The following is a 15965-nucleotide window of genomic DNA, read 5'->3' on the forward strand; positions in this document are numbered from 1 at the left end:
CCCAAAATAATGCCTATACATTATATACTGTAGAAAACGAAGATTTAGTATCTCTCTAAAACGCTCTTGAATTATTCGAAACGTGCTAAATACACGCATGCGCAGACCTGTCACATTGTATACAATCATTGCAATCCCCAGTTTTGCTATTACTGAAACACCCATTGCTCCAAAATTACTCTACATGCTGCTCAAAAACCTTCAGATACTACTAATTGAAATGCGATATTCTATTTTGAACGACATTTTCTGATGTGTTTGTGATTCGAATCTCATTTTACGTAAATGACAAAAAAATTAAAACAAAGATTTGCCTTTACTTTTTATTAAACGATCTAACATTTTCTTAAATTGAAATAACTAAACAATAACTGACAAAGGGTATGCCAATCTCCCTTTTTAATTTGCTTACAATTTTGTGGAAGTCTAAATTACAATTTCTACTGTCTAAAAGTGTATTTATTGGTACGGTGAAGAATATTAAATTTGGGAACCCTGTGGTACGCACAGCGTTGACCTTGGGTCAGCGGATTTTGATTGCACGTGACGTCACCGTGGCCATCTTGGAAATATTCTCATTAGCTTTCTTTGTTAATACCACCAAAATGGCTGCCATGTCTTTGTCTCTCTCGACTCTCTTGGCATTGGTTGCAAACCATTAACAATTTGAATCAAGACCCCGATCCGATGCGAGTCTTTCCTTAAATAGAGGTTCCAAATTTGGACAATAAATGTCTACAAAGCCTGGGCTTTAGATTCAATTGTGTTTTAATACAACGCTTTGGCGCCACTACTTTCGAACAGCGCCCATGACTCGTTCAGTTCCACGAAAATTGCTCTAGCAAGGCTTTCGTGTGGATGTCCTGTCAACTGTTGAAAAAAGAAACTCAGGTAAAAACCCTAGAAGAAGTGGAGACAGGAAATCTTGAATATAGTCTGTATAATGTGGAAAAGAAATTTTTCACAAACCTTATCAGGATGAACTGACAGCACGGCCCTTCGGTAAACTTTCTTAACCTTAAAAAGTGAAGAAAAAAAAAAGAGTAAGAGAGAAAAGAACAAAGTCAAATTAATATGACATAATAGACCTTTCCCGAATTCGCTTGACTGGTCACGAAACAATGGTTTCAAGTCGAGGTTGAACTTGATGAATAAAAGAAGTCAAGCGAATTCGGGATAGCTTTATTGATAAGAAATAAAGCAATGTAAGGGGAGTTGGAGTGGGTTGAGGTGAGGTAAAAAGAGAAAAATAAAGTAAAGCAAAAATTACAGTAATTCCAGTAAGTGAGTGAGTGAGTGAGTGAGTGAGTGAGTGAGTGAGTGAGTGAGTGAGTGAGTGAGTGAGTGAGTGAGTGAGTGAGTGAGTGAGTGAGTGAGTGAGTGAGTGAGTGAGTGAGTGAGTGAGTGAGTAAAAGAAAAAAAAAAATAAAAGAAGAAAGGAAATGTGTTTTACCTGTTCTGGTTGTACAAGTTGGTGCATTCCAACTGGCTGCCATCTTTCTTCTCCTTCCCAAAGCACAGTGTGGAGTGAACAGAGCAGTGCACGGATATTCCTCTCTTTACCATCAGACCATTCTCTTATCTAAAATAAGTTAAATTTAGTGTTATAAGAACCAATTTTGCCTTTTGGAGGTTGAGGAAAAAACTCGGTCGAGTTGGCACTGAAGTGCATTGTGGGACCGTTTTAGGGAACATATTTCCAAGATGGCAGCTATTTCGTCCCCTAAAACAGCCCCACAATGCAAACTCGACCCCTTGCATGTGACGTCAAAGCAGCCCAATTTGGAGGACAAAACAAAAGAATTTTAATTTTCTGAGAAATGGAAACCTATTACAGGGTTCGTGCTGAGGTAACCACTTAATATTCAAGGACTATACGAGGGTATACAAGGACCCAAAAATGAATTTTCAAGGAGTATGTTCAGCTAGCTATGCCAAGGTTTTACACGGTGGTTGCACATGCTCGACTTTCAGACTTTCCAATCTTTCTGACTAGATCTATTTCAGAACCATGCAAGTAATGTTCAAAGCGTTTTCAAGGAGTTTTCAAGGAGTTTCGCTAAAATCATAAAATTCAAGAGCTTTTCAAGTGCCCTTGAAAACGTGAATTAAATTCAAGGAGTTTTCAAGGAGTTTAAGGAGTAGCACGAACCCTGCTATTATTATGTCCTCCAAATTGAGCTGCATTCCGACGTGCTGCAGGATGTCTATTACTGCTCCCTTCTAATTAAAATAGTAACTCTGGATTTAAATTTATGGCCCACCTTTGCTTTGATGGGGTCGTCTGGTTTGTTTTGTTCTCTTTTCAAGCCCCTCAGCGTCTCAGGGCTCTTGTCTCCTGAAGTCGTTTTGAAGCCATGTACGTCTAGGAAGTCGCTGAATTCGTCTTTGCCAACACGCTTAGGAACTATAAGATCAATGTATTTCATGTATCATCATCAGTCATTATTATTATAATCATCATCAAAAGTCATCTTGATCTTTCATCATCGTAATCATTATCAAGATTATCCATAATCATCATCACCATTATCATTGTCATCATCACCACCACCACCATCAACATAATCATCATTATCACCACCATTATCGTTACCATCACCATTACCATCATAATCACCATCATATTTATCGCTACCTTCATAATCACCATCATTGACATCATCATTGTCATCAGCACCATCATCATCACTATCACCTCCATTACCATCATAATCAGACCATCATCACCACCACAATCATTATAATTATTATCACAACAATCATCATCATAATTGTTATCAGTAGTTTTTTGCATCATCCTCGGGCAATGTAATCATTCTTGTTAACAACATCACAACACCAGAGTACTTACGATGTGAAGATCTCAGTCCATACTCTCCAAACACACTAGACCCTCCAGACCCAGCCGCGAACACAGGAGAATAATTAGGCTTGGATTTCGATTGGTTTGCAGGCTGCTGGGGCTTCCTGATTGGGTCACTAGTTGGTCGAGCTGCTGGCTTGGCCTGGGGCTGATTCCATGAGGATCCCCCGAAAGATTTCCGTTGTTGGCTTGGTGAGGCAATTTTCTGGTTCGCAGTAAACGCAGACCCCGGTCCACGACCTGAGAGGTTCCCAAAATCTGCAAAAGGATCAGCCTTGCCCTCATCATTCTTCTCTTCAGCTTTTCGATGTACAGGTGGGGTCGCCATAGGAGAGGGGACTGGGTTTAGAGGGACATCTGATTTAAATGCCTCGCCCCATTCTCCTAGTAAATCTGGCCCGGTCTGATTTGAAGGCTTGGAATCAATGTTTATGGAAAATAAATCCCCATCCAAAGTAAACTCGGCGTCTTTCTTGTTATCTTTCTTATTCATATTTCCAAACAAATCAGGGGCGTTTTGATTGGCTGTGTTCGAAACTGATGACGTAACGTGATTTGCGTTACTTGACGGGAGCCCTGTGCTTTTTGAAAGTGATGCAAATCCACCCAATGGACTCGTAGGAGATTTGCTGTCTCTCTTATTACTGAAAGGATCAAACGTTTCACTATGTGAATGATGAATATTCGATTTGAATCCAAATTGGTCAAAAGTATCCGAACTAGTACTCCCTGGGGAGGCTAGATTCTCAACGCTTGAGCCAGAACTACGAGCTCCAAGGTGTTTAAAAAAATCATCTTCTTCGTGAGAATGCGACCTCAAAATATCATCAGCACTTCTATTCCTCTTCATATCTGACTTATGTTTGTCAATATCGCCAAAAAGATCTACATTATGATGCTGTTTAGGGCTAGTGAACAGGTTAAGTAGATCAACCCCACTCTCTGGGCCAGACTTGTGCTTATGGCTATCGTGTTTATGGGCTACACCAAGGTTTAATAAGTCCAAGGATTCAGTTATACTATGACTTGGTTCTGAAGTATTCATTGGTTTGTGAAGACCAACGTCTAGTAAATCAGCTTGAGGACTATGTTGAATCGCGTCGAAGTCTGCGAACGCTGCAAATGGTTCAAAATGATGGCCATTCGCACTGGATTCTTTTCCTCCTCGATCCGTGAAAAAACCCTCGTCTTCCAAAGCTTCTTGTGCGATTTCTGTACTTTCTTGCTCACTCAAACGTAAATTTAGCAACTCTTTCGTGAACTCATCATCACTGTCTTCGTCTTTAGACTCCTCTGAAGCTGACGTTACAGTTTGGTTGTCATTAGCAACGCTTGCCTCTGGTTCTTTAGATTCCTGTACGTCTTGCTCGGGAGAGCTCGGGCGATTTTCGTGTACAGCATCAAAGGTCATGGAAGATTCACGATCATCTGCATTCACTGTAAAAATAGAGGTATTTCAGTTGCGTTACGAACACGAAAAGTTTTTTTTTTTTTTTTGCACCTGTCGCGTCATGTGATCAAAACAGGCACGAAGCTTTGATGTTTGATGTCCTCGCCATAGGGAGTCCATAAAAATATGCTTTGCTTTAAGTCGTGTAAAACATAAAATTTAAAGAAAGTAAAGAAGGAAAAAGAGGAAAAACGAAAACGAGAGAGAGAGAGAGAGAGCGAAAAAAAGAGAAAGAAAGAAAACGTAGTCACGCACCGTAAAAAAAGAAGATAAGAGGAAAGCGTAATGTAAAAATTAAAACCCATGATGGAATCAAAAATATTTCAAATTCTATATTTAATTAAATATGCTCGTGTTCCTCAAATCGATTTTGTATTCTACAAGAGAAATTTTAAAAACTTGCTTGCTGAGCTGTGTCAAGTTTAGACTTGCTCCAAGTCCCGCTTTTTTTTTTTTTTTTTTTTGTTGTTGCAAACTCTGATTCAAATAGTGCAATTCTATTTACAATGGCTTTCTTAAAGACAGTAAAATCGTGCGCTTGCTTCGGGTCGTGGTTTTCTACGCTTCTCTCGTGTTCTCACAGCACGCTACATATTTAGATAAAAGCAGCTTACACGGAAATTGTATTACATTAGGCAGATTAAGATTCCCGTTTTTCCTTCCCGCAAACGGCAAACGTGACCACGTTTTCATCGTTTCCCTACATTTCACTTTACCTTTTGCAAACCTTCTCGACAAAGACAAGTATTCTTTTGTTTATCTATCACTTGGAGATTTTTGCGATTCCTTTTTGCTAATTTTAAAGAATTTTTTAATGGTCAACTGACGTTTCACGTTTGCCGTAAACTAGAATCTTACACTCTCTATTTTTTAAGTTCAACGTCAAAAATATCTTACCAAACTCTTCTTGGCATTCCAGAAATTCTTCTCTGCTCGAGAAGCAGATTCCAGGCGTGAGTCTACTCGGGTTTAGAGTATCCCATGTATGCGTAGTGTGACTTACTCGATCTGTATCGATACTAACATCAAGAGTCACTGTGAATCGACTGGGGAATTTAGACTCATCATCTTTATTGATGTCCAGCTCGGCTCTGAAAACAAGATCACGTCATTAAAAAGGGTCTTGCACGAAAAATCGCCCAAAATTTAATTACTCTGAAACTGCTGGAAAAATAACCACTGGTTAAAGTTTTTTCTTGAAATCCAAATGAGATTCTATTTTTTTCAACTTTTTAAGAAGTCTGTGACGTCATCTGCCCAATACATATATAATACATCATTTTTTACGAAAATGTAAATTTTCTGGGTTTTTTTTTCATTGGTCGAGAACCGAGGTAAATAAGAGGGCTTACCTATTTCACTATGACGTCACATCAAAACAATCTATTGTTTAAACGCAAAGGATCATGGTCGTCGGACGGGGTCAAATCAACGCAAATTCCCCGAAAATTGTTCTAAAACCCGTATCAATCCACGAAGAGAAGTAGAATAGCCAGCAAACGCTCAGAATATTTTTTAGTACATATTAACACATATTATATCTGAAAACCAGGCCATTTTAGACTAAACTGTTTCGCTAGGAGCAAATTTTGTTGAATTTTCTATTGGATTTGGCGATTCTATCCCCCACATAAACAAGCAGTGACGTCATAGTGAAATAGGGCAATTAACAATACGTATTTTATGTAACGTCGTGGGTACACCAAAATTTCAACCAACTGTTGACGTCATATTGTGGTAAACCAGAGGACATACTAAGCTAAACCATTGGAAATTTGTTAACTATACATTTCTTTATATTTTGTGATCAAATCAATAACTTACTTTGAATACTTCAGTTTGGTGGCATTAGGATTGATAAAGCCAGTATGGAACTGCACTTGGAACACCCTAATGGACGCCATCTTGCCCTGTACTTTACCACCAAGGGTTGACCGCCCGTGGTAGACAATGATAGTGACGTCACCGATCAATGTCAGGTTGATAGGGAACGTAATCTTACCATCGCTCAAGGTGAATTCCCTTCAATAGAACGACAAACTATGCATTAGCAACTTAGTGCAGTTTTCGTATGACCGTGAAAAGTTTACGGCACGAATACGGTCGTGACACGGCTAGGGATACGCCAGACCAATCACATTGCACGAGAATTTTCTCTCCATCCAATCAAATACCCGGAACACGGCATAAACACGGCGTGGACACGGTCACTCCAAGATCACGGCACTTTTAGACCAATCATATTGCGCGTGAAAAAAATCAGCCAATTGAAATTCTAGAAAGTAACATGGTCACGGCACGTCACGCTTACGGCACTGAGCTTTTCACAGTCATACGAAAACTGTTCTAGTAGACGCGTGTTGTGATTGGCTAGTCTACTAGTGTCCTGATGCTTAGATTTTGAAGGTCATCAAGGTCGATAAAGGGGGAGGGGGGGGGGATGGGGGGAAATGATCAAGATTTTTGGAGCAGCATCTTGTACCTCATCTTTTCTATTTCTTGTACAGTAGTTAGTGCTCTTTGGTCTCCCTGATAGACTTCTATGAAAGGTCGACAACCATTTCTGAAGTGAAAGAAGACTTTGTTAGTGAATTAAACGGTGAGAATTCGAGAGGAAGCGAACGAGTAGCGAGAGGAAAACGATGGGCGGGGACTAGAATGCGAACGCTTTGTGAGACGGAAACGAAAGCTTTGCGAGAAGAAAGCGATGGGCATGCGAGAAAATAACGAAAGAGAAGCGAGAGGAAAACGATGGGCGGGGAGAAGAATGCGAGCGCTTTGAGAGAAGGAAACAAAAGCTTTGCGAGAAGAAAGCGAAAGCTATGCGAGAAAAAAACCAAAGAGAAGCGAGAGGAAACGGAGGGCGGCGAGTACAATGCGAACGCTTTGCGAGTCGGAAACGAAAGCTTTGCGAGAAGAAAGCTAAAGCTTGTGAGAAAAAAACGAAAGAGAAGCGAGAGGAAAACGATGGGCGGGGAGTAGAATGCGAGCGCTTTGCGAGACGAAAACGAAAGCTTTGCGAGAAGAAAGCGATGGGCATACGACAAAATAACGAGAGAGGAGCTTGTCTTACCTCGACTTGTTAAAACATGGTACAGGGTTCAAAGTCACTGATTTAATGTATGACGATGATTTCTGCGGTTTGATACTAGGGTTATTGATAAGTTGGGTCACGTATAAAAGATACCTAAGGGGGAAAATAATAATTTGCAACAGTGTAAGTTAACTGTAATGTAGATAAATGTGCAAATCGAACAATACCAATGTTTTGAAATCTAAAGGATTTTCAATGGTATCTGTGATTGGCTGACTTATAAACGAGGCTAAGCCTGTGCAAATGAGTCTGTAGTCTTCAAGACAGCGGTATGTGGTATCAAATGCCAAACTGGTCATTTTCGAATTCCTAAAATACCGCACCTGCTCTATTGAATGCGGACGGTCTATTATTATTATTATTATTATTATTATTAATATTATTATAATTATCAGTATTATTATATCATCATATCATTATATTATTATATTATTTTATTAGTATACTATTACCATTATATTTTTATATTTTTATTATTACTACTATTATTATATTATTATATTATTACGGACATCTTTTGGTCCCTTCGGTGTTCGCATAAACTGAGTACCACAGGAATCCCAACGTTCTATGAATATGTAAAAGTTTCATTACCTTTCTTGGGAGGGAGTAAGAGAGACTTTCTGTCCAATACCACACCGTCGTATGCTGAACATGTCTGCAGCGACGTTGGGGTTTTTGAACAGCTTACAGAAGACAAAGAATGCGGACACCATAACAGCTGAAGATACACGTCCATCCTGGAGAAACAACAAAGGTAATATCGTAAGTCAATGTGTATTCCTCTGGGCTGATCTAAGTCAGGGCATGGCTAACTCACAGATCAAACCCTGAAACAACCTCGGGGCTGATCTAAGTCAGGGCATGGCTAACTCACAGATCGAACCCTGAAACAACCTCTGGGTTGATCTAAGTCAGGGCATGGCTAACTCACAGATCGAACCCTGAAACAACCTCTGGGTTGATCTAAGTCAGGGCATGGCTAACTCACAGATCGAACCCTGAAACAACCTCGGGGCTGATCTAAGTCAGGGCATGGCTAACTCACAGATCGAACCCTGAAACAACCTCTGGGTTGATCTAAGTCAGGGCATGGCTAACTCACAGATCGAACCCTGAAACAACCTCTAGGCTGATCTAAGTCAGGGCATGGCTAACTCACAGATCGAACCCTGAAACAACCTCTGGGATGATCTAAGTCAGGGCATGGCTAACTCACAGATCAAACCCTGAAACAACCTCTGGGATGATCTAAGTCAGGGCATGGCTAACTCACAGATCAAACCCTGAAACAACCTCTAGGCTGATCTAAGTCAGGGCACGGCTAACTCACAGATAGAACCCTGAAACAACCTCAGGGCTGATCTAAGTCAGGGCATGGCCAATTCACAGATCCAATTGGAATTTAGGGCGAAAAACAAGTACAGTATGTCTACATTCCAGTTGCTTTTCAAAACATACCTGACAGTGAATAACGATAACTCGGCTGCTATCCTTCTTTAGCCATGCGTTGATTTTTCTACAAAGTGAAATCATGCTTTCTAAAGATGGAAGTCGGTTGGTTGGCCAGCAAGCGTGTAACACCTAAAGAAAACAGTAAAATATAGAACAATTTAAATCAAGCTTACAATTCGAAACACCTGCTACTATGTGAAAATGAACTTGCATCAATTTCTATAAGAGCAATGGGGAAAACAATGACGTATTCCAAATTTTATTTATGTGTGCCAGTAGTGTTTTGCATATTAAATGATTACTACTCATACGTCACAACATTAGCATATGGTGTGGAAAAACCTTTATAACTACAAGAAGCTGCACTCAAACTATGAAATATTTTCGGGTTATTCCACATCTTACCCCATGTAGAATCAATACTGTGAATATTGCTAGAAGCTAGAAGGGTGATAGGCACTTTTTAAAAGTCGTTTTACCATGCGATTGTCGTTCTACTTTAACCGTGAACAATCGAGTTTGTCAATCAATCTGATTACGAATCAAAAAACAAAACAAAAAAACAAAAAAAAACAAAAAAATAAAAAACAAAAAATAAAAAAAGAATCGAGTTACACTACATGTATTGAAAGTCTATAACAGCTATTCAAGGAGATGAAATGATGAAAGACAAAGAAAAAATAAAAGTATATTTACACAAATAAAAAATAAAATGAAAATAAGCTTGAATGTTTATGCTTAGAGTAGAACGACAGCAAACCACGAAGGTACAGTAGGTGTCCCACCTTCATTAGTAGCCTCAGCGCTTATTCACTTACTCTAGTACTTAGTTTTTCCGTCCTATACTTTCGAGGAGAGATGTTGATCACGAAGTATCTGTCTGGGTATTTCCCTTCCAGGAATTCTCTAACATCATCAATGTTGTTCTTGTATGTTGATTCGATTCCCTCAGCAGGGAAAGACATTACTATGAACAATAAATTATCATTATCATAGATAGTTAAACAGATTTCTTTTTTTTTTTTTTTCTAGAAAAAGGTACAGTATTAAGTCAAGGAAGCAAGGAAAAAAGGAAGCAAGGAAGAAAGAAAGCAGCCAAGCAAGGAACCAAGAAAACAAGGAAGCAAGAAAGCAGCCAAGCAAGGAAGCAAGGAAGCAAGGAGGCAAGGAGGCAAGGAGGCAAGTAGGCAAGTAGGAAAGGAGGCAAGGAGGCAAGTAGGAAAGGAGGCAAGGAGGCAAGGAAGCAGCCAAGCAAGGAAGCAAGAAAGCAAGGAGGCAACGGAGGCAAGGAAGCAGGAAAGCAACGAGGCCAAGCAGGGGAGGAGGCAAGGAGGCAAGGAGGCAAGGAGGCAAGGAAGCAAGGAAGCAAGGAAGCAAGGAGCAAAGAAGCAAGGAGCAAAGCAACAAGGAAGCAAAGAAGCAAGTATCTTGGTTAGACTAGATGCTTTTACCTATGATCCTTGATGTTATGTAGGACATATCAAAGTCATTCTTTACATATCTAGACAAAAAGGAAATTAATATTAGTAGGACAGTAAAAACAAGAACAAAATAAAACAGAGCAACCAGTGAGGTAACAGAACAAATTTCCCCATTGATGTGCAAAAGTGGGTAGGTAAAAGCCTGTTTGGCACCAGAAAGCCTTTGCCTTGACAATCATTTTGACCTGTAATGTCTAGCCAGAAATGAGGTATGACTATGATAAAACTAATTTGGCCTGTGATCTTGGCAAACGACTGATCTGCCATTATTTTAAGCCCAGTGCATATAGCTGTAACAGCACTCACCCTGCTACAGATTGAATCGCTTTGTTTGAGATCCCCTTGATGTTAGTGAACAAGCTATTGGCTCCTTTCATGACACCTCCTAGCAGCACAGAGCCTCCTTGACCACTATTATTACTAATACTATTAGAGGAATCCCCCATTCCTAAAAAAAGATTATTAATGGTTGATGCAAGTATGCATTAGGACACAGGGGTGGATCAGCATTTGGGCACAGGGGCAGGTAGCATGGGTGGCGTTCGCTGGTTCGAGCCCTGCGGTCGCCACATGTGAATTGAGTTTGTTTGATGTGTTGTTCTCTCCTATGCTACGAGGGTTTTCTCCGGGTTCTCCAGTTTCCTCCCTCCATAAAAATCAACATGTGAGCTGAGCGTTGTGTGCATAGAATATTGAATGTAGTGGAAGTGTGAGTGAAAAGTGTCCCCAATTAGTGTGAAAGCGCTAGAACGACTAGGCGCTTAAATAAGAAAAAAAGTGGTTTATCTAGGGGGGGATTTTGGGGTTCATCCAACCCTCTCAACCACCTGTAATGACAACTACAACCCCCTATGTAAAGAATATCCAATACAAAATATGTTTTATATAATTTTACGGCAATATTAATGGGTTTCAGTCAGCAGATAAAAGTCTTTCAATCTCATCATCTGCTCCAAATGTTGGTCAAACACCTAGCACCAAGTGCTGTCAACCAGAAAGAATCCAAAAACTGGGTTTCAATCAGCTGATAAAATCCATTGAATCTCATTATCTGCTCCAAATATTGGTCAAACACTGTATATCACGTGCCGTCATCCAGAAAGAAAATTTCTATTGAAAACTTGAGAGTCAGATGATGAAAATTCTGCACAAGATAGGAAATGATGTCAAGTGAAACCCAGAAATCCTTCGCCCTGCTAATTTGGCCAATACATGTACCTTAATTACTCTTTTAATATATTATGTAATTCCAAAATAGAATACAACTTCCCATGAAGACTTACCAAATGAAGAAGAATTCATGCTACCTTCAATCTGTTTACATTAAAAATAGGATAGGAATAAATAAGAAGTTCTATAATATTAGAATTTATTGATAAACTAAATACAATGAACAGAGGTTATGAAGGATGACTTACCACTGGTGCTTTCAAGTCAACAGTCCATTGTTTAGCAATTCCTTCTAGCTCTGTTAATATCATTTTAATATCTGGCCTTTCATCTTGGTGGACTTTTAACATTGATTCTTGAAAACACAAACAACATTCATTCATTAGACATTCATTAGACAACTAAAGCTGTACAGGTATGTATTATATAGTTGGGATAGTACATGCGCGCATAGAGCATGTACATAGAGCATGGGTGGTGTATAGCGGTGAGAGCGCTTGCCTCTCGCCAATGCAGCCTGGGTTCGAGTCCCAACGAGCTCAGGTTTCTCTGGTTTTCCTCCCTCTGCAAAAATCAACTACTAAATTCTAATTCGATCCTAGGAGATATTCATGATAGAGCTAACCTCAAGATCTCCTTTCGCACTCACTGATGTGAATAAATTTGTGTGTTTTACCCCTGCAATACAACAATACGTCTTACCAATAAGATGATGAAATTCTGTGTACATCTTGTCTGTTTCTGGTATCGTATACTTGGCATTAAGTATCCTCAGTTTTGCTGAATCTTCAAATGGGTGTTCCATGAAGCACAAGTAAAAGAGAATACAACCAAGGGCCCATATGTCAGCCTTTTCTGTCACTGGGTGGTTACTGTATAAATCAATCATCTCTGGTGCTCTGTACATTGGCGTAGTGTTCCTTTGAATCTGTGGTTTCAAAGAGAAAACATACATGAATAAAGAAATGAGAATGGAAGGGAGAAAAAACGAGAGAAGGGTGAGAGGTAAGGCAAAGGAAAAAGGGATACATGTAGATGGATGGATGGGAAGGAAGGAAGGAAGGAAGAAAGGAAGGAACAAAAGAATAATCGAAAGATGGAAAGATGGTTGGATGGATGGATGGATGGATGGATGGATGGATGGAGGGAGGGAGGGAGGGAGGGAGGGAGGGATGGATGGATGGATGGATAGATGGATGGAGAGAGGGAGGGAGGGATGATGGGAGGGGAGGTTGGGAGTGAGCAAGGGAAGAAGGGAGAGTAATGGATGAACGAATTGAAGGAGGGATCAGTGGGTGGATGGAAAGGAAGGAAGAAAGGAATAAAAAGGGGGAGAATAAGAAGGAATAAGGGATAGAAGAAAGAAAGAAAGAACAAAAATAAAACAGAAAATTGTACATTGCTGTTACCTCATCTTCAGCAAGGCTTCTCTGTAGTGCAGTCCACGATTCATCAGGGTAAAGAGCCGCTGTTGTTGCACTCCCAAAATCACAAAGCTTGATTTGTCCTTTCGAACTGATGAGCATATTTTCAATCTATAGAGAGAATTACACACAAGAAAAATTACAATCAAACAAACTCTAAGTTTTCATCACCATTCTCATTGTCATCATCATCAACGTCATCATCCATCATCAATACAATACAATACAATAAACTTTATTACACTTATTACATATACATGTAGTGGCTTGATGAACCCAACAAAAATGACTGCGTACCAACAGGATTGGCTTCATAGCTCAGTTGGTAGAGCATCGCACAGGCATCGCGGAGGTCATGGGTTCGATTCCCGTTGAAGCTTGAAATCATCTTTTCAAGTCTTTCTTTACAGTGTTCGCTTAGATCCCTCATTCACTGTGATGATCAACACATCTATCAAACTTTATTCAAGAAGGGTGACACAATTAACCCAGTGAGTTATCTAACATGTGGCCCTCAAAATCATCATGATTGACATCTATCATGAATATCAATATCTTCATTCATCATAACGATCATTGTCAACATTTATCACCACTACCGTCACCATTTCCACCGTCATCATCAACATTTATTTATCAGAAACCATCTTCATCAATATGTAGTTACTATTTCAAATTCTATAGTCTATGCCTTTGAGATTTTGGTTACTGTTTCTGTTCTGTAACTAACCTTAAGATCCCTATGAATAATAAGAGGCTTTTGTTTCTGTAGATGAGCAACTGCTCTACACAGTTGGTAGAATATTTTAAGTACTTGATTTGGAGGGAAGGGTTGGCCATTACGCTCTGCCATCATTTTGATTAGTTCTCCTCCTGAAATGAAAGCAAACTAGCCGTAAATAAAGTAAAAAAAAAATCTTGAAATGTCTGAATGAAAAAATGTGACTATGACAACAAATACTATATCATGATGTGACTGTTACAATAATGAGAAGCTGGGAAGGATAGATTGTTGGATGGAAAAATGGATGGATGGATAAATGGATCCCTAAAAAACATAACATAATATATAAGGAGATGGAAGCATGCATAAATGGATGGATTGATGGATGGATTGATGGTTGGATGGATGGATGGATGGATGGATGGATGGATGGATGGATGGATGGTTGGATGGATGGATGGATGGATGGAGGGATAGAGGAATGGATGGATGGAGGGGTGGATGACAAGGATTACCTGCACATAGTTCTGTTAATATAAGGTATTCAGTCATCCCGTGCCCTGATTCTTTTTCACCAAGTGATGCAGCAGAAAAAAACTGGACAATATTTGGGTGTCCACGGATTTGTTTCTACACATAATTAAGGCTATCTAAAAATCCAGCATTAATATCTTATATATATATTTTTTCATATATTCTTTATCAATGGGTGCATGGATGTATGGATGGGTGGGTGGGTGGATGGATGGAAGGAGGGAGGGAGGGAGGGAAGGAGGGAGGGAGGGAGGGAAGGAGGGAAGGAGGGAGGGAAGGAGGGAGGGAGGGAGGGAAGGAGGGAGGGAGGGAGGGAAGGAGGGAAGGAGGGAGGGAAGGAGGGAGGGAAGGAGGGAGGGAGGGAGGGAGGGATGGACAGTGCTCTACCACTGTGCTACAGGAAAGACTCTTCCTAGCTTATAAACACAATCTTATATTACATCAAGGATACAAGTACATTAATCTCTCCAATTATAGATTTGTTTCCGGCCTCGTCTCCTGCCATTAATCTCTGTGGGATAGTAAAATATCAAACTTAAGTATTATATAATACATAAGTAGATGGATGTATGATTAAATTGTCAAATAACTGTTATCTAATTTAACAAAATGTAACACATAAATATTTAATATCCAAAAATCAACTTCTAAATTCTAATTCAATCTTGGGCTTTCACATAGTTTGGTCGATAACTTCAAACTTCAAATATCACCGACAAGTGAATATTGGTTTCTGCACATGCTGCGTTCAAAATATGAAATAAATATTTATTATAGAAATAAATTGATGTAATGTCCATTATTTTTTGAATAATATCACCTGCGTCCGGCTACAAGGGTGGATTGTAATATTTGATGGATAAATCCTTATACAGTGGATAATTAGATGCTGTTATCTGACAAATTCATTCACTGGATAGGAATATTTATCCATTGGATAGTGCTATCCACCCTTCGTACCACCGGGCCCTGAGTAAATAATACAAAAACAGTTATTCGCCTTACTGGCTCAGTGATTATTTGTAAATATGTACCGAGCTGTTCAAAGCTCAGTGCTTGGTAAATATTCAAGGATAATCATTTAACCCGAGTCAAATCATTCTTAATTATCCTCCAAAATGGTTCATTTAAAATAAACACGATCTTCCGTTACATAATATCTGCACGAGCAAGATATTGTTCCAGACTTCTGTGCATCTTAGTTTCAAAGTTCAATTTATTTTACATTATAGTGACCATTTAAGAGCTTTATCAAGGGATCTCTAGTTATCACTAAGACTATCAACTGTTGACTGTTTAACGAGTAAGCTGTAACTAGTACAAGCTAGTACAAGTAAAACACTGACCTTCAAAGCGTAATCTTTGCCGGTTTTCTCGTCTTGTGCAACGAATACAAACCCATAACCGCCTACAAAAACCAAACGAACACTTAATAGAGTCGCTATTTAACATAATTGTGAAGATTTTCGTTCTAGTTTTACCTTCTGCGATGACTCTTTTGATCTTCAGTTGGATGGGACCAAGTTCGACATATTGCCCAACGAAGTCATTGTCTGATTTTCCTGTCTGGCTGATGTAACTCAGCGCCGATCGAAAGATTTCTGCCATTTTGAGAAAATACTCCTTTAGGAGACCTCTTTAGTGGCTTTTGTAGTCGATATTCTTAAATGTAAGGCTTTTGTGTGGCATGTTCAATGTTTTATAAGGAACGATAGGGCCGCCATTTTGTAAACAGGCCGAGTAAAAGAACGCCGGACCGACGACATA

At 39.5% G+C, this 15965-nt stretch overlaps 1 protein-coding gene and 1 non-coding gene across 2 annotated transcripts; one reads left to right on the top strand and one right to left on the bottom strand.

The window, feature by feature from the left end:
• Positions 1-309: 309 nt before the first annotated feature.
• On the bottom strand, positions 310-15951 carry LOC116302836 (cyclin-G-associated kinase). The gene is made up of 23 exons (XM_089030336.1): positions 15680-15951; positions 15545-15606; positions 14650-14709; positions 14180-14294; positions 13671-13813; positions 12926-13051; positions 12219-12444; positions 11765-11871; positions 11630-11660; positions 10653-10794; positions 10317-10366; positions 9684-9832; positions 8872-8994; positions 8005-8150; positions 7390-7503; positions 6799-6879; positions 6141-6338; positions 5214-5407; positions 2855-4303; positions 2265-2407; positions 1454-1582; positions 970-1017; positions 310-870 (listed from the first exon to the last, which is right to left on the bottom strand). The coding sequence occupies exons 1-23, from the start codon at positions 15804-15806 to the stop codon at positions 769-771; spliced, it is 4065 nt and encodes a 1354-aa protein (XP_088886462.1). The 5' UTR covers positions 15807-15951; the 3' UTR covers positions 310-768.
• Trnaa-ggc (transfer RNA alanine (anticodon GGC)) lies at positions 13248-13320 on the top strand. The gene has a single exon. It is a non-coding gene; the product is annotated as a tRNA-Ala (tRNA).
• Positions 15952-15965: the final 14 nt, after the last annotated feature.

Source organism: Actinia tenebrosa, unplaced genomic scaffold (genome assembly GCF_029948245.1).
Source record: "Actinia tenebrosa isolate PJP-AT-01 unplaced genomic scaffold, QUT_ActTen_1.0 PGA_scaffold15__27_contigs__length_11533743, whole genome shotgun sequence".
Classification (NCBI taxonomy): Eukaryota; Metazoa; Cnidaria; class Anthozoa; order Actiniaria; family Actiniidae; genus Actinia; species Actinia tenebrosa.